The following is a 24,006-nucleotide window of genomic DNA, read 5'->3' as shown; positions in this document are numbered from 1 at the left end:
TTCCAACTTTCATATGCTCGGCCTGCTATCAGCCCATAGCACTGAAGCGGCCCATTTGGCTATTTTGTGGGCCAAAGAGTTAGACGATCTAAGGGGCCCAAGTAAAGTAAGATTTTAAACCTATTAAAGTATTTTAACCGTCCAAACGCACCGTTTCAGTCTCCCGATCCTGTAAAACCCTACTAAACCCTGAACTTCACAGAAACTAGCTGAGGTCTCTTGCAGCACGAAGGGTTCAATAATGGCGGATGTATCACTGAAATCAGCAAATAAGAAGAAGAGGAAGCTTACAAGCCCCGAGGATAAAGGAAGACCTTCAAAAACGCGTCGTAGTGATACCTCAGCGGAAGGGAATAAAGCCGATGGAGTTGGAGGTTTTGAAGACGTGGAAAGCATAGAACTGGAAAAGAAGCTCGAATTCGGGCGTCCCTGGACGAATTTACACTTGATTTTATCAATAAAGAACAAAGATATTAACCTTCAGAAGTAAGTTCCGCTCTCTACTCACACGCACACATGCGCACGCACTCGGTTGACCCGTCAATGTCTGTAAGGGCTTATATGAATGGAAATAAAATTCTCCAATAGGAAAAACAATGAAATTATGAGTCTTGCATGAAACTTTTTTGAAAAAAATTTATCTGTCACAGTATGGTGGTTGAAAGAAACAAAAGAGTAATGAGAGGTCTAATGTTGACGTATATGTTTGGAAGAAAAAATGAATATACTCTTGTCAATGTGACTACAAAGGAATTTTATTTGTTCTTTTTTTCCCCCCCTGCATCTTACCCTCAACATTACGTAATTTTCCACAGGAAGGTGGAACTGGCTTATAATTTTGTTATCCGGAAGCCAAAAGGAGACTGTGACATTGATGAAGATCATGAGACTGTGAAAATAGCACGGCTAATAGTTTTTCTGAGTGATTGGATCCAGTCATTGTTAATTTCTACTGATAAAAAGATCACATTAGATCAAAAGAAACATTTATCTGAAGTAAAAGAGGCTTGTTTGGATTATAGATGTTGGGAGGTCTTCAAGTTCTGCTTGGAGGAGTCTTTGAAATTGCATGTTCCTTTGAATCTCTCACGAAATCTTTTACGGGGTATTCGTTGTATTGCAAAAAATGCCATTTCCTTGTTGAATGACATGTCTTTGCATCCAGATGGAATATATTTTCTTAACGAAGAGTTCAAAGTGTATACAGTCGTGCTCGATTGTGTCTCTTTGGTATTCTCATCACATGGTGGCTTGTCAAATGAAAATTTGGACTTATGGGTTTTGACTGTTGATGCAGTGCTTGAGCTTGTGCTTAAAAGTTACGAACAGAAACTTGAGGGTTGCAGCGCTGGTGTTTTCTCGCTCCGGTTCTCTTGTTTGGTTCTTCAGCCATTCTCCAAATTTTTGAGGGTCCACCCTATTAGAAAAAATGGATTCCATGATCTCGTAAATAAGTTACTAGAGCCACTGCTGCACTTATTGGCGATATTGCAATTACAGAGTGCTGCAAATAATTCTGGTTGGACAAGAAACTTACAAAAGGTGGGGGAGGAAGTTTTATCTCATGGATTGTTTCATTCAGTCCATATCGATGGATTTTTGAGCTTACAGGGAATGGAGAAGTATTCTGTGCCCACTGATGGAAAATCGGAAGACTCAAAAATGGTTAATAAGAGTTATCATAGACATTTATTTGATAAACTGGAAAAGATGGCTGCTGCAAAGAAGGAATTCGTATTGATTGGAGTAGGAGAACTTTTTCACATACTTGTTGATCAGGTGAAAAAGCGGAATGGAGCTTCAATGCTGTACACAGATAGCAAAGTTAATGGAAAATCAGAGGATGCAAGCCGTTCTGTATTGGATTTATCAGGTCATGTGTCTAAAATGTTCTCTGGAAGTGACAGTGCAAGGCCTGATAAGAGTTACTTCCCAGGAAATTTAAATTCTGGAGCAAAAAAATCACTTATTAATTTTTTTGCTCACGTTATGGATCCTCTTTTGCGCCACATGAATGGCTATGTTCAAGCTAAAATGGAAGTTGGCCCTCTATTGTTGGATGCCCATTGCGTGCTCAAATCCATCAATAGTTTACTTGCTAGCTTCATAAGGGAAAAGTTATACGTAAAAGCAGAGGATTTCTCTGAAGGAGCTTGCCTTAATTTCTTAAAGAAGATTTATGATGCAATTGTGTCAGCTGCTTCCAATTTGCTCTGTTTTTCGAACCAGAATATGGATGTTGAGATGCAGAAATTGTTAGCTTCATTAGCTAAAGAGCTACTTGCCGCTTTAGGATATCTTTTGGATATTGAATATGAAGTCACTGGGAATGATTTAACAATTTTATGGCTTATAATTCTTTCTTTTCTGGCCCTTGGCTCCTCATTTACAAGTGCTGTGGATCAGTGCCTGTTAACTTCTCAGATATTGGACCTTGGATGCCAGCTGGTTAAGCTCTATAGTGAACTTCGCCAGGTTAGTAGGAAAGTTTCCAATCAGATTGCATGCATCTTATTTAGACTATTGTTTGAGTTGCAATATTTAGCATAAAATTCTTTGATTTCTTACAATTGCACTTTGCTACTACTCTGTCTTGATCTGTTCCATTCAGAGTATTTTCCCCATTTTTCTAGCAGTTGTTGTTTAAAGTAATTAAATGATATTATCTTCCTCTATATGGTTCTTATGCTGTATCCTTGTGTTTTTGAACAACTGTAGGTGGAGAACATTGTGTTTTCCCTATGTAAAGGTATCAGGCTTATAATGACATGTGACATTGATCATGAACAAAGTTATGCAAGTTTCTTGCCCTGCACAACTTCTCCACCTTATGGAACATATAGGAAGTCTGTAGAAATTCTATTATGCTCACGGGAGTTTAACCTTACTGTCCACAAAGCTATAAAGTCCATACCAGAAGGGAATGCAAAAGAATGTATTCGGCTGCTAATTTTAGATTTCTCAGAGTCCATGGCATGGATGAAAGAAGGTTGTTCATTGGCTGGTGGAAAGGAATTGGGAGGACTTAATGTGGAAAGTTCTAGCATGCTGGGTTTCGATCAGCAAGCAGAACTATTTGGAAGGGGATTATCGGAAATGTATGCTTTGGTGGTAGATTCACTGATTGTCACCACGGGGAACAGTAGCCTAGTTGCAGATTCTATCGAGGACCTGATGAATGTAATCCGCCCATACATGTGTAATTTGGTTGGGGAACTGAATGCTGCTAATGACTTCCTTTTCTTTGTCGTAGGAAGTGCTTTTGACTATGAGGTGGGTGAAAACAGTAGTAGTATGTTGAAATTTAGAGCATCCAGTCATTGGGTCTTTGTATTCTTCTTTCGAATGTACATTTCTTGTCGAAACTTATATAGGCAAACTATCAGCCTCATGGCTCCAGATAAAGCAAGAAAGAAGTCTGCAGCAATGGGGGATTCATTTACAGCCTTTTCTGGAAGGGATTGGATAGAAAAAACTGACTGGACCAAGGAGGGTTATTTTTCTTGGATTCTGCAGCCTTCAAATTCTCTTCTTACTGTCATCCAGTCTGTATCTGACATTTATCTTAAGGATGGAATCTCAGATTGCTTTCCTGTGATTCCTGTATTTCTGATGATGGCCCTTCAAAGGCTTGTTGATTTGAACAGGCAGATAAAGTCTTTAGACTATTTATTGCAAACAAATGATCTTCTTCAGCTTGATTCGCTTGATGATGGTGAGTTGTCATCGTTGCGGAAGAAAAACAAAAAGTGGAGAAGGCGTTTATCGGTTCTTAAGCAAGAGGCAGTGAGTCTAACTGAATTCATGATGGGTTACCTTCCAATGTTGAGTAGTGATCCGTCGTCGATCTTCTTTTCTGATGATGCAGCTTGTACGAATGCACTTGTTCAAAATCTACAGGAAAGTGATAAATGGGATTTTGGTCTTGGCACTTTGACCATGAAGTCATTGCCCACTGCCATATGGTGGATTCTTTGCCAAAATACTGATATTTGGGGCGCTCATGCTGCTAAAAGGAAGTTGAAAATGTTCCTCTCACTCTTGATCTGTGCTTCCCTTCCCTCTATGAGAAACGGCTTTGCAGAGACTGGAAAGCACCCTGTTGACAAAGCTGGTTTGCTGAAACTAACTTTGCATCAAATATCATCAGAGCTTCTAAGTGATGCCATTCTGTATGAAAATAAAGTAAGAACTGTAGATTACAAGTTTGTTCTCTCTCTCTCTCTCTCTCTCTCTCTCTCTCTGTCTTACTAGCATACACAACTCTGTTTCGTGCAAATTTGCACGTCCACACACACACACACGAAAGTCATATGCACACACGTTCTAGATTTGGTTCATGCTGAATCACAAACTGTTATTTTGCACGTGTTCCTGTTTATTTCTAAGATTACATGTTTCGTTGCTTCTATGATTTATTTTTCTATCAGTGTGGGCACAGATGTGCTAGGCTATCATGAAAGCTGTTGTATTCATCAATTTTCATTGGCTCTTTTACTAGTTTGTTTGCAGGCATTTGCCATCAAGGTTTTGCCATATATTGGAGAAATCAGTGCTACCATTATTTAATAACCTTCCAGATGGGGATTTAGATTTTGATTCATCACCAAATTGGGCAGAGGTTTTGAGTGCTCTTGAAAACTCATCAAGGCTTGTGTCAAGCAGGAAGTCTAGCATCCATGATTTTTCACAGGAAAAGCTTATTGCTTGTTCATCCGATAAGTTACCTAGTGGAATTTGCCAAGAACAGAAAGCCCTTAAATTAACAGGAGATGTGAAGTTTACAGATTGTCGAAGTTTGCTTGATCTTTTGTGTTGGATGCCAAAAGGATATATGAACTCCAGATCGTTCCCACTATATGCTACCTATATACTCAACCTTGAAAGGTAATGAATAATCACCTTTCATTTTATTTGCAGAAGTATTTGTATACTCTATTCTTAACAAGAAAGACTGCTTGGCAAAAACTTATGTGATTTTTACCGTTTAATAGCTTAAAATGTTAGTAGATAGTGCGTTTATGCTCATAAGAGGTTGTAATTTTCTAATGAAATGCCATTGTAAGACTGAGTAACTCACATTAGCTTAGCTATGATTTCTACTATTAAAGTTCGATAGGTCAAACAAATCTGAAAAGAAATGGCTTGGAGTTACCATTAGAAGTCTTTAAATAAGAATGATGATATAGGAATGATTTGATGGCATATGTGTGCCACTGTGCTGGCACTAGAAATATTAAGGACTGGTCAGATTCTTTTGTAAAAAGAATTGTCAACCCAGTGCTCCTAACTCTTTTCTATCCATGGCATCGACTTCACTCCTTTGAGGTCTTCCTGTCAGCTAAGGTAAACAAATCTGGACCAGAGCTAGTCTTTTATATCTGAAGGCTGTAAAATTGGAATGATCGTATTGAAATGCTCTTGTTGCATTTCCTGTGCCAGTGCTACGAATATAAAGGCATGGCTAGATTGTTTTGTAGAAGGAAAGTCAACCTAGTGCATGAGCATGGGACTCTTCCTTAATGCAAGGCTAGAGAGGGTTAATGTATGTGGCCTCTCCTTGGATTGGTGAGAGGTGGTTTTTGTAGTTTGAACCTGTGACACTTAGGCTACAATGGATTAACCTTATCACTGTTTGGTTGAAAGTGTCCTAAAAATTCTGGAAGCTGATATTATTGGGACTAAATAATGTGGACCACCTGAGAAGGATGGACAAATTAACATTTTCTTTATTGGCATGTCATATTCTAGTGCAATGCTTATGGGCTGAGAGAGCATGATAGAGTCTCCACTTCCCTTCTGTTACCTTAATCTTTGAAGGACCATTAGATATGTACTGCAGTAGCTTACTTATATTTTGAATTGAAGTTTTCCATTGGTGCAGACACTTAGCATGGTTAGTGTGCCACTTTCATTGATTTTTTTTCAGGCTCATTGTTCGCAGCTTATTAGAATGCCAGGATGCACTATCCTCACATGCAAATTATGAGCTCTTGAAATTGCTTGTTTCCTGTCGGAGGGTTTTGAAGTATCTACTCATGGAATTCTGCGAGAAAACAGAAGCTAGCCAATGCCTACTTATTCCATTTTTCTCTGAGAGCTCATTCATTATTTTATGGCTTTTCAAGTCAGTCTCTGTGGTGATCAGGCTTCAAGAAGCCTTATTAGGAAAAAATTCTGATAAAGGTAGAGAAACGATGTTCTCATTGATTGATCATACATCTCATGTGCTTTTGACACTAAGCAGATATCAGTTTCGCGACACAGTTCATTCCCTTTTGGCTGCTGGGAGCTCTTCTGTAGAAGACTGCTGCTCTGGCGTTGCCCATGAGCAGAATTACTCTATCAAAGATATGGAAATTTGTAAAAGTGTGTCCCATATAGCTGAGAGTTTAAAGGAACAGATGCAAAACTTACATACTTTAAAAGGTTCCTTTTCTTGTGAGGAAGTGGAAGTTAGTTGGGCTGTTGTATATATAAACCAATTATCTTGCATAGTTTCTTGCTTTAGTGGGTTGTTTTGGGGCTTAGCATCTGTTTTGAACTGTAGAGATGCGGAAGCTAGCAAAGAAAAAGTGAAATCTCGAAAACGGAAATGCAAAGATATATCTGAACTTGATATTCACATAAATGTGTTCTCAGATTTTGTTAGCCTCTTCTTACAGATGTTTGTTATTGAGGATCATGAACAGCCTTGGAATTCATATAATGCTCACAGTCTTCAAGAGTCTGACAACAAGTTTGGTTCATTGGATTCAGGTGCATCCTTGCTAAAAAAATTTGATGAGACTGACATTTTATGTTGTGAAGAGCACTTACAAACTGGAGCAGCAGTAACCTGCTTGGCGTCATCTGTCATGAATGATGATTCTCCCAATGCTCGTGGTCATACGTGTGGCTCACAGCTGGAGAACACAAAATGCCCTTCCAGTATTCTTGGCGAGGTTGACCCATACGAATGCGTATGCTTAAATAAGCATTTTTTGCGAAGTTTTCTGAAGGGTGATCATCCCGAATTTGCATTTTTGCTCCGAGAGCTACTGATTGCTTTTGCAGCTATCTTGAGGCTAAATTTGAAAATTAGGTATACTCCTTTGTTTTCCAAGTTGGTGCCAATTTTTATTGGCATTTCAGAAGTCTTGTTGTTAGAGTTTGCAAACATGACCGAGATGCCACTGACCTTTTCATTTGTCTGGTTAGATGGTATTCTGAAGTATTTGGAAGAAATAGCAAGTCAGTTTCCCTTGACTAATCCTACCTTGACCAGAAATCTGTATGCCAGACTAATTGTCTTGCATTTGAAGGCGTTAGGGAAGTGCATCTTTTTACAGGGAAAAGAAGCTACTTTAGCTTCTCATGAGACAGAGTCGAGTACCAAGACACTTGCTAGCCAAATGGGATCATCTGAAGCAGGTTTTGCACATGGGAAATCCTTCTTGGATGAATTTAAAGCAAGGTTGAGGATGTCATTCAAAGTGCTCATAAAGAATGCATCAGAGTTGCATATGCTGTCTGCCATACAGGCTATAGAGAGAGCACTAGTGGGGGTGCAGGAAGACGGTACAGTAATATATAACATAAAAACTGGAAGCATAGGTGGTGGAAAAGTGTCCCCCATTGTTGCTGCCGGCATTGATTGCTTGGATCTTGTTCTGGAATATGCTTCAGGTAATAGGTTATCTGCATTTTTTGAAGTTAGTAATGTAATTAATGGAAATATTTTTGTTGATCAAAAGTTCTAACAGAATTGGTGCGCTTTTATGTTGTATATAGATAGATTTTGTTTTTGAATTCCCTCATTCGGAGCTGAGATACTATGCGGTCTTTCATTTGATTTGAGTTCAATTTCGAAGAATGGGAAGTAGGCCAAGATTTGTTTACTGGTTACAGTTTATCCTAGACTATGGACAATTTATGACCATGGCTAGTGTGGTTAGTGGAAAATTGAAAATTAGTAACAAGTTCTTTGTTTATTTATTTTTTTCCTTGAACTTGAACTCCAGTTGCTTCATGTACTAATTTATCCCTCCTGAAAAGATAAAGAACAAAAATGAAATCTGAAAATGTCCCGACTGAAATTTATTTCGCTGCAATGACGTTCTTGAGTATAATTTCTCATAATTGACTGGAATGTGCTTGTTCTAACTCTTTACTTGCTTTGTAGGTCGCAAACACTTGAGTGTTGTTAAAAGACACATTCAGGGTTTTATTGCTGGTTTGTTCAACATAATTCTGCACTTGCAGAATCCATTAATTTTTTATGAGAGGACGGTTGATAGTAAAATTGACAGTTGTCCAGATCAAGGATCAGTTATTCTTATGTGTGTTGAGGTACTAACAAGAATTTCTGGAAAACATTCTTTGTTTCAAATGGACTCCTGGCATGTTGGGCAGGCTCTACATATACCTGCTGCACTCTTTCAAGATTTTCATCAACTTGGACGCTCTGAGGCTCCAGTTCCATCACACTTTTCCTTAGTTTCCAACAACCAAGACTGTGATTCTGCTGCCAGCTTGAATCCATCTGTTGTAGATCGGCAATTCTCCGTAGAACTCTTTGCTGCTTGCTGCCGGTTATTGTACACAGTTTTGAAGCATCACAAAAGGTACTTTTACCTTCGTAGTTCACTGTTAATAGAAGGGTTATCATATTTTATCAGTGTGACATTTGAAGTTCTATATCAGGAAAGGTAAACTCCATTGAATGGCAAAGAAGCCATGTGATTAAAAGCTTTTGTATAAATATTTGAAATGATTCATCCTCAATTTGCAGAGTCCCCAGAGTCATTTAAATTCTAAATCACTTCCAAGTTGGTTTGTCAATGTCCTGGCAGTCTTCGTTTTCATGGCTCTCTCTTTGTGAACCAACATATTGGTTCTTCTTGCTTTGTGAATGACAGCTTGTTTTTGCAAAATATCTTCATGTACTTCTGCTCTGATTTCAACCTTTTGTTATCAAATAACTGCACCGTGTCACCTAATTTCTGTATTTAGAAGAGATGATGTTCTTAACTTGATGGAAATGAAGTTTCTCAGAAAAGAAAGAGAGAAAAAAAAATTAGGAAGAGATGATGTTCATTTGTTTTGGAGAGGTGTTGATGGGTATGGTAAAACAACTGAGAGATGGGTATGATGCCTGAAGGCCCAGATTGTTCTTTTTCTTTTCCTCCACTTGGTAGTATGCCATATTTCTAAAGTGGATTGATGAGTGTGTGAACATTGTTTTTCACTTTTACTTTGATGTCAAATGAAGTTCTTACGTACTTTGATGTCAGAGATCAAATGATGAAATTTCAAATCCATCAATACGCTTGCAGAATGGTATTTTGGTTTTCGTACCAGTATCACACGTCTTATGCTTTTTTATAATTGAACTTTTCTTTGGAAGAAAATATTAGTCACATTGCTTTTTATCCTTTTCTTATTAAAATATTGTTGCTTTCTGATTTGTTCCACAGTTTGCATGTATATTCTGCGTTTCTTTCTATTTTTGTCTAGTTCCTAAATAGACTTATGTTCATTAGCAATGACTGTTGTGTAATTTGTAGTGAGAGTGAACAGTGCATCGTTCTACTTGAGGAATCTACCTGTGTACTTCTTTATTGTTTGGAGACAGTGGATACTAGTTCTCCAGTCGGAAAAGAGTGCTTTTCATGGAAAGTGCAGGAGGGAGTAAAGTGCGCATCTTTTCTCCGACGGATTTATGAAGAGGTTTGTGATGGTATTTTAACATGTTATCACTTATCACTGAAAATGCCTATACTTTTTTAAATTTCAGGTTAACTTCCCAAAAAAGAACATACTAAATTAATCGATAACTATTGCCATGGAAAAAAAAAAAAGTGGGGAAGAATATAGGACTGTGTGTCATAGACTATAAACATTTATGCCTTGCAAGGCCAAACTTATTTCTTGGAAACGCTAAATTTTTCATGTTAAGTGGTAATCTCACTCATCAAACTTTTGGAAGTTGGCGGTTGGTTAAGGTGGTTGAGAGAAGTGGGTTTTGTTTGTTCTGATTGCTTGGCAGTTGGCATGCTATAATTATTTTGTCGTTTGCATATACACATCCACAGTTGATGATGCTCACTCTTTGGGAGTTCCAGAGTGTCTTGTCTATTGGTGTTTATGTTTATATGACATCTCAGTTTTATTGATTTATTTTCCTTTTATGGCTGTCTTTAACAGTTAAGACAACAGAAAGATGTCTTTGGGCGGCACTGTTTCAATTTTTTATCCGCTTACATATGGGTTTATTCGGGATATGGTCCTCTTAAAACTGGCATCAAGAGGTGATCTCAGTTCACCTTCATATTCCTCATCTTGCAATGTGATACGGTTTTATAACTTCACTTTCTAGTTTCAAAATAAATATTCGAAATTGCACGCTAACAAGGGATTTGTTTTCTTGTTTTCTTAACTTGCAGGGAGATAGATGAAGCTCTGAGACCTGGTGTCTATGCTTTAATTGATACTTGCTCAGCTGATGATCTTCAGTATCTTCATACTGCATTTGGTGGTGAGTAAAGTCGACTTCATCACTATTTTGAAGTACGACTGTAGATGACATATGCTTTGGTCTTAACCTTTCTTCTGGTCTGATTCTTCTTGTAGAGGGACCTTGTAGAAACACGCTGGCTACCCTGAAACATGATTACAAGATGAATTTCCAGTATGGGGGAAAAGTCTAATCTTTATTTCACCATTAGTCTATTCGACCCATTAGGTAAAGATGAAGTTTTGATTCAGCTCCTAGCACAGGTGACTCCGTAAACTTGTATGTGGACTGTAAGTCATTGATATGCAGAAAAGAAAAGGTACTCAGCGCACACAAGGTTCTGGTTGTGGTGGCCGAGTTCAGGAAGGTTGTACACACCCACATTGTGGAAGAGATGTTTTCATAGTTTGAACCTGTATCACTGAGGCTGCAAAACATAGTCGTGAAAAGGACGAGAGTGATATGAAAGATTCGGATGGAGTGACTCCTGCATAATACATAGCAATGATGAGATTTAAAAGAGGAATATGTCCAGCCGAGCTTTCTACGATGCATCTGGTTGCAGTGGCTGAGTTCAAGAAGGTTTTAGACTCGTATTATAAAACAGTAAAAGAGCTTCTTTTTTTGTGGTTTGAACATGTAAGTCTGCAACGCCTAGGCTGCAAAGCTAATGGTGAAAAGGATGAGAGATATACAGAGGATATGAATGTGATGTGGCATGTAATTACTGTACTTGAATTCTATAGCTAGACATGGTCATTTCTTTTTTCTCTTCACTAGAAGTCATGTACGAGCGTAATCATCTAGCTGATTTCATTGTTTTTTCCTAAAGTAATCTATTATTAATTTCTTTGCCAATTGTAGTGACATTCACTTTTCTTGTTATATTAGCCATACTAATATACACGTTAGAGACCATGCCAAATTAAGCATATTGAGACCCTGTTTGGCGGAGGGACTCGGAGTGGTTGGGTTGGAAGGGGTGAGGAGACGTTGCAGATTAGGAACACTTTTGTTTTGTAAGGGCGTGGGTTGGAAGGTGTTTAAAATGAATGTTATGCCCATAATATAAGAGATAATGCTTGAGAATTTCAAAAAGTAATATCAAAATATTCTCATTTAATGTGAAGTGTTGTATGTGAAATGGTTGCTACATATGTATTTTTAATCAATAAATCAATAGTTATTTTAATGTCACTTAGATTTGGGGGTCATAAAATGGGGAATTTAGCACAAATTTGAGGATTTAACATTGTTCTTTTGCTGAGTTTATAAAAGGGCTATTATTGGGAGGGGTTCAACAGGGTTTGTGAACTCTACCCAACAAGCTCGAGATGAACTCCTCTAAACCCAGCAAACAAACAAGACCTTAAGTGATAGAAAAAAATTCCATCAATGAGAAATTGAGAATGCTTGTTTTACGTGATGTAGGACTAGTGTCAAAGTAATAAAAAAGAAACAGACTAGTAGGATAGAAAAGCCACGTTGTCAAAATTGTCCGAAATTTGACTAGAAGACTCATTTTGATGTGGTTGTCAAGACGTCACTACGGAACCTTATTTTTGACAAATTCCACTATTTAGGACCTCAAATGGGTATTTTTTATATTTTAGGAACTTTTTTGTGATTTCATTTTTTTATGTTTCTCATATATTAATGTTGTAGCCGATCCTAGGACTTATCACCTTTCGTCATTGAAGAAATATACCAAAACTTGCAATCGGTTTTCGTCCAGCCAAAAATAATAATAAACGAAAAAATATGAAAAATGAAATCTGAAATAACATTAAAACAAGGAAAATAAAATCTCAACTATTTTCTTTGTTTAAAAGCCCGTGGGCTCATAAACCCAGAACTTAATACCCAATTCCAAAATAAGCTCAAGTTTTGACCCAATTGTCAAAAACAAAGCCCTAGAAAATTTAAAAGGAAAAAAAATAGAAAAAGGAGAAAAGTGGTGGCGTGTAGGAAGAGAGAAATAGAAAACGGGAAAAGGTGGTGGCGTGTAGGAAATGAGAAGACAAAAAGACAAAAAAGGGAAGACTTTTGTTTAAAAGGGAGGAGTTTTCTCTCGATAGAGTAGATTCCAGTTTTGTGTTTTTTTTATTAAACATTGGTTTAGTCTTGTTCGTATCATGCCACCCAATTAGCTGGTTAGGGTTGGAAACTCATGATTCAATTTGGAGTTGTTTGTGTTTTGATGATTTATGTAACCGACACTAAATATCCAAGATTAAGATTTATTAATTAATGTTGCTTAGGGCTCAGATGGATTTGCTGTTACTGACCGCAAGCATAAACATATTATGCAACTGATCAAACATGACTCCATGAGTAAACCTAAATTATGCAACTGATCAAACATGACTCCAACATCATTACAAGTATTACAGCACATATTTTACTATATTATCCTTTCTTGTAGAGAAAATTTGTTCCCACAACTTCATTAATCTGATCTCCAAAGGGGACCAGACCAGTTGGAACGAAAAGAAGACTGATAAGAGACCAAAAACAGAACAATCACAACCAATATGGCAATACCCCAAGGAGAGCCCCCACTCAGATTTTGGTGCTGCCAATAGGAGAAGCTCCAATTGGCAGAATATGAAGCCATGAAGATTATCAGCAGAATTGGCAGAAGGAAGATGAAGAGCTGGAAGTTGGTGGTTGCGTGGTGTAACTGTGCCTTGTATTCTGTGTACTGAGAGAGCCACAACAAGACTATGACAATCCCAAAAATGGTGAGCAATGGCAGTGGTGGTGTGGAAATAGAAGACAGGGTCTGGCCTGTCCAACCTTGTTTCCACTCAGGACCTCTTCTTCTGGTGTAGAACCACTCCATTAATTTTTCTCCTCTTCTCTTCTCAGTTTTAGGAATGGAGAGTGAGGTTTGTTTTGTATTCCAGTATGTAAGGTTGGTTTTGGCACGTATGCTTTGAGTGTACCCTGAACTTAAGAGCAACTTTTCACTTTTTATCTTTGAATCATGCACACTCAAGGATTGATCTTCTCAAGGATTCTGCAGGAAGAAAAAAAAAGGAGCAGATGAAGCAGAAACAAAAATCTCAATACAATTTTAGTAATAATTCTTTTCTTTTCTTTGTTACATCGTGGGAACCTCTCCAAGACAGGGCCCTTTGGATCCATCCCGATGGAAACAATAACAAAGATCAAACCAACATTTAATTAAAGAAAAAGGCATTGGAATCCACCGATTTGAGAGGAATTCTCAAGGGTTTTCAATATATTTCTTCAAAATCAAAAAGTTCATTACCATTAAAGCTCTCTACAACCCTAAAAAGGTCAAGAAAAAAGGCAAAATTACGACAATACCCCTAAAACATAAAACAGTCCGTTTAAATACCCTAAACAATGAAATTTAGCAAAACTAGGGTAGGGGTAGTCGCATAGGGACTAGTCGTGATAACCAAGTTAATACGAGTCACTCAGTCAAGTTTTGTGTGATTCTAACAACGTGGCATTTCAATCCTACTAAGCGGTTTTGTTTTTGTTGTAAATAACATGGCACTAGTCCTGTATCAATTTTCCTACACGGGATCATGATACTTCGCTCGCATTCTAGAAGGGAGTGTAACTTGAGTAATACTAAATTCCTATTGCGTTGCAATACTTAAGAAGCTTTCATTGAATTGGAAATGAGCCTTGATTATTTTGAACCAAAAGGAAAGTAAAGATGAATCAATGCTTCAGTTCTTACTGCTTTAATTTCCTTCCTTAGGTCACCAATCTTGGGAAACCGGGAGCATCCTCAATCTTTCAGGGACCATCAGTAAATCGTTGCAATCTTCGACGCTGAAAGTACTGAGTCTAGGCATAGCTCCTTCTTCAACCTCTAAGCTCTCCAAGCTGTGCACCCATGAAAACCTTAGTGCTTGGAGTTGAGGGAACCCTTCTGATGTTATAAACATTTCATATCCGAGGAAGGAATCAATTCCAAAGTCTAGAAAGGCCAGGTTTGGTAAATTTTCCAGTATTGGCATTGGATCTTGCTTGAGTTTAGAGCGGACTAAGATCAAGACTGTAAGATTCGGAGGAAACTCGTGTTCTTCCGGCAGATTCTCTATTTTTCCATCTAACTTTAACTTGAGCAGATGTGGACAATCACAAAGGGGCAGCAGTGGAGGAAAGGCTTTGGTTGCTTGCAGGGTCAAGGATCGCAGACTTTTCAAATGTGCAATGGAGTAGAGTGAAAATGTGCTTATATCTGTCAAGAGTATTTCACGAATTTCCAACTCGCGAAGATTTATCATATCCGTTGTGTCGATTTCAACCCACTGACTGAACTTGACAGATTTCAGAGTCTGGAGGTTGGTTAAAGTGCTGACAGGCAGGAAACCCTGAGTTCGGGCAATCAAATGCCTTAGCTGACTCAGTTTACATATCTCTACAGGCAATATCCAGTTTGAGTTGCCTGTTGCAACTAAGGTTTGGAGGCTTCTAAGGTTTCCAATGGATGAAGGGAACTCCACAGTGTCAACACTCTTGAATCCCAAGTATTTTAGGTGAATCAATTTTCCTATAGCATCAGACAATCTCACTACTTTCCCAGAAGGACTTGAAGGTTGAATCCTAGTCTCCTCTAAGTCGAGCACCCTCAGTAGTCTGAATTTTGACTTAATAAACTTCAACTGCTCTACTTTGAGCAATTCACGGTCAGGGTTGAAGAAAAATAGTGACCGTAAATGGGTATTCAAATGTTCTAAAGAAACATACCTCACGTTCCCAGAATGAATTGCTTGTCGTCGACATGACATGATAATAGAAGCAGAAGATGATGAATTCATGTTACCATCATATGTTTCAAGAAACTTGAGCTCTCTAGCCTTCTTGACTGCTAGATCCCGAAGAAGATCATGTACCCGACAAGCTTTAATCCTTTCGAGATCTTTCTCAGCTATCTGAATCATGCTTCTGTCAACAAGCTCCTTCAAGTATTCCTCTGCCACATCCTCCATCACTCCTTCACCTTGTGGTATGAACCCTTCTGCTATCCACAGACGAATTAGCTTCTCTGTGTTGATAACAAAGTCTTCAGGGAAGAGGCTTAAGTATAGAAAGGACGACTTCAGCTGATATGGCAGTTCATCGTAGCTCAAAGCTAATATTGCCGAAACATGAACTGAATCTTTTGTCAAATGCCTCCATATCTGATCTTTCACTCCATGCCATTCATGAGGCTGTTTTCTTGACAGCAGTCCACCCAACACTACTATTGCAAGTGGTAATCCACCACATTTGTCCACCAATTCCCGTCCCAACTCCTCTAGTCCCTGAGGGCAATATCCTGCAACAATACTATCAGGAAATGCCTTCTTACACATCAATCTCCAGCTCTCCTCTCGCGTTAGAAATCGGAGTCTGTGAACAAAGCTCTTCTCATCTGCAATCGTAGCAACAGCCTTATTGCGAGTGGTCATGATGACCCTGCTTCCATTCCTATTATCTGGAAATGCTCTTCTCAAGCTCTCCCATGCTTCTTTGTGCCACACATCATCAATGACTACCAAGTACTTTCTCCTTTTCAAAAGCTCATAGAGGTGTTGCTCCAAATCTTCCTCAGTCATCCTCTCCATCAGCTCCAAGTCTTCTTTAGTTGGCTTGTGGAAGGACTTTATAGTTCTCTGAAGAAGATCGACGGTGGTGTACTCTTGAGAGACACAAACCCAAGCATACAAATCAAATCTTCCTTTGACATCAATGGAGTTGAAAACTTTCCTTGCTAGAGTTGTCTTTCCCAAGCCACCCATTCCCAAAATGGAAATCACAACTCTCTCTTGTTCTTTCTTAAGGAGCTGCCCGATCAATATCTTTGTACTGTCTTCAAATCCAACAACTTGCTCCTTGTCCGCACATGAGGAAGTCCTCCTTAGGTTTCTCAGTCTCTCATTTGAGCTTGTGCTTCTTGGTTCTCCTATGTCGACAGCATTTCTGATTCCGTAAACATCTAGACTGCGAGAGATGTCAAGGATTGTTTTCTTGAGTTCTTCAATCTTCCCGCGGATGCCATGGAGATGCACCCCATGATTAAAGATACAAGCATATTTCTTCACGGAAGCCGAAACGCCTCTTCTTTCATGCGCCTTTTGGAGAATGAAGGTGTCAATGATGTCCTCTGTATCATATGCGACGTTTCTGATTTCGGACACCCAGTTGCGCACTCTGTCATCCGCTTCTTGCCTTTGATCTGCATCCTTTAGAAAACACTGCATCCTTGTCAATTCATTCTGCATCCAGTTCACTTCATCTCTCACTCCATGCAAGTATACTGCTTCACGGATTAGCAGATCACGTAGCCTTTGCACCACAAAGAAAACAACAGCTTCAGCCATTATTTTCTCGTTGGTTTTGTCCTGCAACAGGAAAATAAGCTCTACTTTCTCTGGATGTAGGAGTTTCAATGGATACCCCTCTATCGCCTCTAATGAAGTTCTATATCTTATTGTCAATATCATGAATATATTATATATGCTGCTTCTATTTTCTAATCAATTTCTGCTAGCCTGTTTTGTTTGACTGGCTGAGTCCCTGATTTCAACTAAGGCCACTTGGGTATTAACATATAATTCTGTCACTGAAAGTCTACTCTCATGATTGTGAAATAAAGAATACTCGGCTGTTTTGCGCCATTGCCAGCCAATTACCAGGAGGGCATAGATTCGACAGTTCAGCCATGACTTCCTATTTATGTTATAGCTTGGAGAAAATATCGTTTCAACCACAGATCAATAGCACAGTTGGTTATATCTCTGGGCTTAAAGCAAATGGGAGTTCGAACAAGTTTGGAATATTTGTCTATCTCTGGGTTTAGGACGGATGACGCTAGAGGTTTTTCTAGTCCTGTGGATTTGCCCACTTTCGGGGAGGGGATAAGAGTCTCATTTCTCTCATATAAGTTCCTCGGTCACAAAAAAAAATCATTTAATTTCGTAGCTGAAAGCACTGAACCAACTACTTCTATCAAGTCAACTTCTAAAAGACTAAAACTAGTAGCAAAGTCGGTAATTGCCAATCCCCGAACTTGCCTTTCTCAAAAAAAAAAAACTTGACTTGAGTCAGGTCAACTCTATGGCTGTCTTTGGTGAGGTGGTTTGCAAAGCACTACCGCTAGTGGTCCTCCAAAAATGGGACCGCCTCACCAAACACCACAAATTTGAGGGCGGTACCACCCATTAGGAGCTTTTTCTTCATTTTGGTGTGGGCATGGGTCCCACCCCTTAAAGTGACTTATTTTTTTTTTTTAATTTTTATGTTTTGTGCGTCCCAAAATTTGGTATTAAATATTAAATATTAAATATTGATAAATTAATAATTACATTTATACATTAATAATAAATTAGTAATTATACTTATAAGTTGATAATTATACTTATTAAATGGATATTTAAATATTAAATTAAAGTAATTATAATTTTTACATGATAAATTATACTTATAAATTAATAATAATACAAACAAAATATAGTTTACACAACTTAACCGTTAACAACAGCTTTACCAAACACCTCAAAACTTATTTTAGAGCTTTAAGCTCAGCTTTTTTTTTTTCACAACTTAACAACTAGCATTGAAAATTAACACAACCGCTCTGCCAAACACACACTATATGTGGTAAAAGCATGAACATCTCACCATCATTATTCCTAAATGATCAATTTCATGATTGATGCTTCCTTCTTTTTCCCTGAATTGTTTATGCAAGACTTTTATAGATCATTTTTATGCCTGAATCTCATTAGAAAATCCACTTACTGCATTCAAAAACTATAAATCAAAAGGCCTAAATCCGCCAGACAAACCCTGTTGTTCACAGAAATGATCGCATAGCAGTTCTTCTATTAGAGATGAAAGAAAGTACTGCTGCCCTACTGTAAGTGGCAGGAGCTATGCATTTCGTAACAAATCTACCCATATATTTTTGAAGGCTAGGCATTCTTCACTCTTACAGATTTTCTAATAATGGATGGCAACTCAAAATCAATGTCAATCAATAGCATTAACTCACAAAGGAAGACAGGACTTCTTGTCTAGGACATCATTAAGCCACTGACACTATTACAACAACACATCACACTGATACTTTATTACCACATTGCAACACCAACAACTAGTATATTTCTCTTATTAATAAAAAGGAAGTAGCCCGGGGAAAAACCTGGATAAATAATCGAAACTTTATTGAATAAACTAGCTCACTTGTTGAATACTTGTCTTCGTTATTTGCTCCTGCCATCAGAAGCACTGGAGCACTTCACATCACCAACTAACAATGTTGTTATTAGCTATTTTCTCCCAAAAAGAACTTCATACAAGCTAATCAAGCAGCAACTTTCTTGGATAATACAGAATTGACAATGGTGGCAAATTCAGGACCCTGTGTCACCAAAAAGAAAAAGGAGGAAAAAAAATCGTAAGCATCCAAACCAGATTAACTCAATGAAACAGATAATAAATTTCAAAATGGTTGGTGAACGAATAGTTATAAAGTAAAAAAAGTAATCAATGAATTAAAAGCATATGGAAGGTAAATTAGAAAGCACAAAACAATATGAGGAAAGGAGTTAATATATTCCCAAAAGGAAAATTGAATTTATGACAGCGTAATTGAGTTCATAATGCTTCACACTTATGGCACGCAACAGCTTTCTGATGTTACCCCGCTAAGATTCTTACCCAATGCTTATCAAAAAAAAAATGATTCTTACCCCAAGACAGGCATGGACTTTGAACCCAATCTCTCTTGTTTGGAAGTCATATGATAAGTTCGTTTTAGAGATATCTTAAGGAGAGAGTAAATACAATTTAAATGGTTAGTGACTAGTTGTCTCACTGCCAACCAGTCAGAACAACTGAAAGATATTTCACAGAAATATCAGGACTGTACCATTTTTTCCACTTCTGAAAATAGGTAATCAGGAATATTGTTTATCCACGAAATTACCACTCAAGATTTTATTCACATTTTTCCATATTCCAGTCGAGTGCAGTTCCAACAACCATTTACCTTCAGCGAAGCACCACCAACTAGAAAACCATCAATGTCATCTTGCTTTGCAAGCTCAGCACAATTACTTCCATTTACAGACCCTGAAAAAGGAGATGCAGATCCCATTGAACATTAAGCATCAGTAGCAAGCCATTGTTGAATCGTGGAGGGAATAAAACACTGACAAGCTTATCGAGAATGAAAATTTCAAATGAACAACTCAGAAGCAATCTACAAGAGTGTGCCAAACCAAGAATAAGCAACAAGGTCATCGTTTTATTTTGTGCATGTCCACATCTTACGATTACAGATACAACTAGCCATGGATGACAAATCATTGCAAGTGTAGCAAGTCAGAGCCATTTTAGCTGTCATAGGTTTAATGACCACTCTTAACCATAACATCCCACTATTAGCCCCAACATTATTTAATTTCAAGCAGAGGGATTATGCATTGTATCCTGAATCCCAATCTTATTAGAAACAACAGTAAAAATGACATTAAAGATTAGGTAAATAATTGGTTAACACAGTTTGCATTTTGCAAATCAGAATCACAGAAATCATATGTTTTTCCAATCACAGATCTAGAAATATGTGTAGCAGACTACATATGAATCTTCCAGGGAAAAAACAGAAGAAGAAAAAAGAGGCACCTCCATAAATGATACGTGTTTTAGACGCAACTTCGGAGGAGACATTCTTTTTAAGCCAATCACGAACAGTAACATGTACTTCCTGAGCTTGCGCAGGTGTAGCCACTTTACCAGTCCCAATTGCCCACACAGGCTCATATGCAATAACGACATCATCCCAACTCGGAACAGCATCTGCACAAGATCACTACGACTGGCATCAGGAAACAATCCTCTATGCCAAACGCATATTTCAGACATAACATGGCGATAGAAACTTAGCACAAGTGTACCTGCGAAAGCCTTCAATTGCTCAAAACAGACATCAAATGTTTTTCCTGCTTCTCTTTCTTGTAACAGTTCCCCGATGCATGCTATCACACCAAGGCCATTGCTCAAGGCATAAGCAGCTTTCTTTCCTATAAACTGAATTTGATAAAGATCCAGTCAAATTATAATCTTGATAGAATAATGTGCAATAAAAAGTAATCAGCTAGTCTATAGAACCTTGATGTATTAAGTTTTTTTATTAAAAAAAAAACTCTCACCTCATCCTTTTCACCAATAATATGTCTTCTCTCAGAATGCCCAAGGATAACCCATTTACAGCCAATATCTTTCAATTGTTCCACACTACAAATTAAATAGAATATGCAAGCATGAGTATAAGATGATCATCATGTTCGCATCAAGCGCACAAAAAAGAAGAAGAAGAAGAGAATGTGCCACTGGGAGAAGTGCCAGAAAAACAAATGATTATTTTTATTTGTCACCCTAACCCCGACAGCGATTAAAGAAACACGTAAGCGACATTGTAACAGAAATATTGTCAAACCTAAGTGCACATGAGTTTGTTTAAACAATTTTCATGATATAGGCCATCCAAGAAGCAAGAGGAAGCTGTGGGAACAGAGCAAGTGGACTCCGGTCACAAAGGATTTTGTCATTAAAATTTAAATAAAACATGGTTAAGATTGTCTCATTTAAGAGATAATGGAATGAGGTAATTTTCAGTTCTCACTTACGCGAGTGAAAGTACCAGGAGCCCAAGACCTCATGCCAAAGGCTCCACAACACTTTGAGACAAGTTTCAAGGCAAAAAGAGTTGCAATAGTCTCAAAATTTCTCCTAGTTCAAAGCATACAATACTTGGAACTTGGAACTTGGAACTTGGAACCTTAACTACACCGAATTTCTCTTGTACCAAACCACCATTATTATCCTCCCAGAAATGAACTTACAGCACAGAGAGAGAAGACTCCAGAGAGGTGCCAAGGAAGGGTTAAGGAGATATTTAAACTATCTTTAAAAAACTAAAATGTTTTGCGGCGTCATGAAAAAGCCAAGCTAACCTGATTTCCCCGGTGAAAGCCCCACCCTTTCCAACCCAAGAGTTTTGCGCAGATATCTCAATTCGATCTGTTAGTGTGTTCTTCACCTGATCAATGTAAAGAAAAGGAGGAGCTACAACAACATCTGTTCATAAAAGCAAAAATTTATGAATATTAGTATAATGGGGAAGATTAAAACATACTAATGAGCGTAATTCATAGTAAATGGGTTACCCTATGCAGTTCAAGCCTTCAAGGTCATATGATATATCCCTCTAAGCCAGTTGTTTCATGATAAAATAGCACTTGAGGAAATAATGCAGATAAAGCACAAATGGAAGCATGAGGAACCAGAAGACTAATAATCAACAACATCACCAGTGCCAAATATCAACAGAATACACGTATGTGGTATGCTTCACCAAAATGGTGAATACAAGATTTCGAAAGCCCTAAAAGGACACTTCAACTCCATCAAGAAGGCCAAACGAACTTGAGCCCAATGTATGAAGTATGAACTAATATGTGGGTTAAATTTTTGCCCAAAAACATTGCCAGGATGTTTGCAAGCTCCTGTGAGATCAGGAGATAAAAACCCAAACTAAAGCTCCACTTTGAATGTAAAAATTAATAAGAATTGAACAATATATTGACATTAAGATTAATCTCACCGACATCAGCCTCCAAATTTGCGCTGTTCAAGTCAGAAACAAGCTTACTGATAGATTCTGTGGTCCCATTCTGAACGCAACAGTAGAAAGAGGGGGGGAAATCAGCCCAAAGAAATAAATAAATTAGTCATGAATCTTCAATATCCAGTAAAGCAAGCTACACAAGGCATAAACAAGATTAGCCAGCGAAAATGTCAACACTTGCCAAAGGAAGATCTACTAAATTATGCGTCTCAAGGAGACAGAGGAGGCCTTTAAATATGTGTTCTTCACACTTCATAGGTTTCTATGTCTCTAGCTTAGAAGTTAGTCAACATAAGAATTCACTCCTCTCATAGACCGAATCAGTGAAGAGGGATAACATTTGTGTGCTATCAGGAAACAGTAATTTTGGTAAACAAAATTCATAAACCAACAAGGAAATAGATTACCGTAAATGATGCAGAACAGTATGAAAAACAATAGAGACCAATAATTGAGATGGAAAAAATACATCATAATGCTGTTGAGCAAAAGAAACTTACACATTTCCAGTTCCCACCAACGAAGAACTGCAAGCACAAGAGAGAACAAGATCAATCAATGGATGGAAAAATGAGATCATTTTCACGGAATGAAATCCTAGAAAACAATTAAATGAAATAAATGGGCAGGAGCATTCTAAAAATAAATAAATAAAAAATCTGCTTTATTTCATAGATTGAGGACCAGACCTCTTCAAATAAAGATAAAGTATTCTAGAGTGTGACTATACCAACATGGCACATCTAAAGAATCTAAAACATGATATCAATAAGTCATCGGAAGGGAAGCATAAAAAACCCATTAAACTTATTCAGGAATCTTCAACCTCGCAGAGATAAAAAAAAATTTGTAAGGCCAACAAACCTTTTTCTTTGGCTTGACACTAGCTAAGAAGGTCATGAAGAATCAGGAGCTGGGAAGGAAACAATAAATTGATGGGAGTGAAGTAATCGTATGATTGAACATTGTTTATGAACCATTCAAATTGCAATAACATTTCTTAAAATGATTATTATCACACAACAATCACAATTCCACTTATCAGGAAGCGTAACAGAACTTCAAACATAGCGTACTGAGATTAAGAATGTGGTGAAAACGCACCGTTCCGGTGCCGGCCATGGTAGCTACAGCCCGAGATGGTTTGCGAGAGTAGGAGACACGGAGCTGGGAATTGACGTGTTGGAGAAAGGAAAGCTGAGAGTGAGAGCTGTCGAGCTTGGGGCACGACCGGCGGAGCCCCGAAAATTGTGGAGGGGAGTGTGAGGTTCCGGATTTGGCGACGGAGAGTTGAGACGATAGAGACATTGAGACCGCTGCTGCCATCGTAGGGGCTGAGAGACACTCACTACGGTTTGGGTTTGCTGTTGTTTCGGGTTGGATTGTGATTGTTGAGTTTCTCTGTGGAGGTTTCGAAGTTGTGGTGTTCTTCTCGAAGAAAAAAATTGGATAGAAAAGTTGTTGCTCACGCGACTTCGGGGTGTAGGTGGGATATCACTGTTGGGAAAGGGAAAAGAAAAAATTAGGTGGTAGTGGAGAGTGTCTTCAACGCGCATCAATCATGCTGGCGATCGATCACGTTCATATGATGAAAAATATCGTGCCTTTTACCGGTTTGCAGTTGTCGCTCTCTTCAAATCCATTTCGTTGAAACGACGCCGTTGCGGTGCACTCTGGATTCCCACGATCCCAGTCAGTCGCTACGTCGTCGTTCTTGCCCAGCGTCACCCAAGATTGTGCCACGTAGTTTTGTCGTTGAAATGGGCAAATTTTGGGCTTCCATGGAATCTGTGGTTAAGGTTTTGAACATCCACGTGTGATGAATATTGCTCATTGGGTG

At 38.2% G+C, this 24,006-nt stretch overlaps 3 protein-coding genes across 4 annotated transcripts; 1 reads left to right on the top strand and 2 right to left on the bottom strand.

Moving 5' to 3' along the window:
• The first annotated feature begins 168 nt into the window (after window positions 1–168).
• LOC120001630 lies at window positions 169–11,356 on the top strand. 2 transcript variants are annotated; one of them, XM_038850036.1, is made up of 10 exons: window positions 169–486; window positions 816–2,475; window positions 2,719–4,185; window positions 4,502–4,887; window positions 5,930–7,668; window positions 8,165–8,606; window positions 9,549–9,711; window positions 10,189–10,292; window positions 10,428–10,519; window positions 10,615–11,356. In XM_038850036.1, the coding sequence occupies exons 1-10, from the start codon at window positions 242–244 to the stop codon at window positions 10,689–10,691; spliced, it is 6,375 nt and encodes a 2,124-aa protein (XP_038705964.1). In that variant the 5' UTR covers window positions 169–241; the 3' UTR covers window positions 10,692–11,356. The 2 variants fall into 2 exon arrangements, with proteins under 2 accessions (XP_038705964.1, XP_038705965.1); XM_038850037.1 differs by having other exon boundaries at window positions 351–486; window positions 1,298–2,475.
• Window positions 11,357–12,875: 1,519 nt separating this feature from the next.
• Window positions 12,876–17,010, bottom strand: LOC120002339 (disease resistance protein RPP13-like). Its single transcript, XM_038851062.1, has 2 exons — window positions 14,220–17,010; window positions 12,876–13,520 (listed from the first exon to the last, which is right to left on the bottom strand). The coding sequence occupies exon 1, from the start codon at window positions 16,972–16,974 to the stop codon at window positions 14,242–14,244; it is 2,733 nt and encodes a 910-aa protein (XP_038706990.1). The 5' UTR covers window positions 16,975–17,010; the 3' UTR covers window positions 12,876–13,520; window positions 14,220–14,241.
• A 1,469-nt stretch (window positions 17,011–18,479) lies between these two features.
• On the bottom strand, window positions 18,480–23,702 carry LOC120001285 (triosephosphate isomerase, chloroplastic-like). The gene is made up of 9 exons (XM_038849533.1): window positions 23,271–23,702; window positions 22,667–22,693; window positions 22,143–22,212; window positions 21,493–21,616; window positions 20,689–20,773; window positions 20,434–20,566; window positions 20,162–20,335; window positions 19,524–19,606; window positions 18,480–18,893 (listed from the first exon to the last, which is right to left on the bottom strand). The coding sequence occupies exons 1-9, from the start codon at window positions 23,490–23,492 to the stop codon at window positions 18,837–18,839; spliced, it is 975 nt and encodes a 324-aa protein (XP_038705461.1). The 5' UTR covers window positions 23,493–23,702; the 3' UTR covers window positions 18,480–18,836.
• Between the last annotated feature and the right edge of the window lie 304 nt (window positions 23,703–24,006).

Source organism: Tripterygium wilfordii, chromosome 7 (genome assembly GCF_013401445.1).
Source record: "Tripterygium wilfordii isolate XIE 37 chromosome 7, ASM1340144v1, whole genome shotgun sequence".
Classification (NCBI taxonomy): domain Eukaryota; kingdom Viridiplantae; phylum Streptophyta; class Magnoliopsida; order Celastrales; family Celastraceae; genus Tripterygium; species Tripterygium wilfordii.
This window is presented reverse-complemented; position numbering and strand designations above follow the sequence as displayed.

Excerpts from the sequence above, each read along its gene's own strand:
- LOC120001630 (XM_038850036.1), top strand. The coding sequence starts at position 242 with ATGGCGGATGTATCACTGAAATCAGCAAATAAGAAGAAGAGGAAGCTT. Across the intron at positions 2,476-2,718 it reads TCTATAGTGAACTTCGCCAG|GTGGAGAACATTGTGTTTTC; the intron begins GTTAGTAGGAAA and ends GAACAACTGTAG. Across the intron at positions 9,712-10,188 it reads TCCGACGGATTTATGAAGAG|TTAAGACAACAGAAAGATGT; the intron begins GTTTGTGATGGT and ends TGTCTTTAACAG.
- LOC120002339 (XM_038851062.1), bottom strand. The coding sequence starts at position 16,974 with ATGATATTGACAATAAGATATAGAACTTCATTAGAGGCGATAGAGGGG.
- LOC120001285 (XM_038849533.1), bottom strand. The coding sequence starts at position 23,492 with ATGGCAGCAGCGGTCTCAATGTCTCTATCGTCTCAACTCTCCGTCGCC. Across the intron at positions 22,213-22,666 it reads TTGGTGGGAACTGGAAATGT|AATGGGACCACAGAATCTAT; the intron begins GTAAGTTTCTTT and ends TGTTGCGTTCAG. Across the intron at positions 21,617-22,142 it reads AAATTTGGAGGCTGATGTCG|ATGTTGTTGTAGCTCCTCCT; the intron begins GTGAGATTAATC and ends TTTTATGAACAG.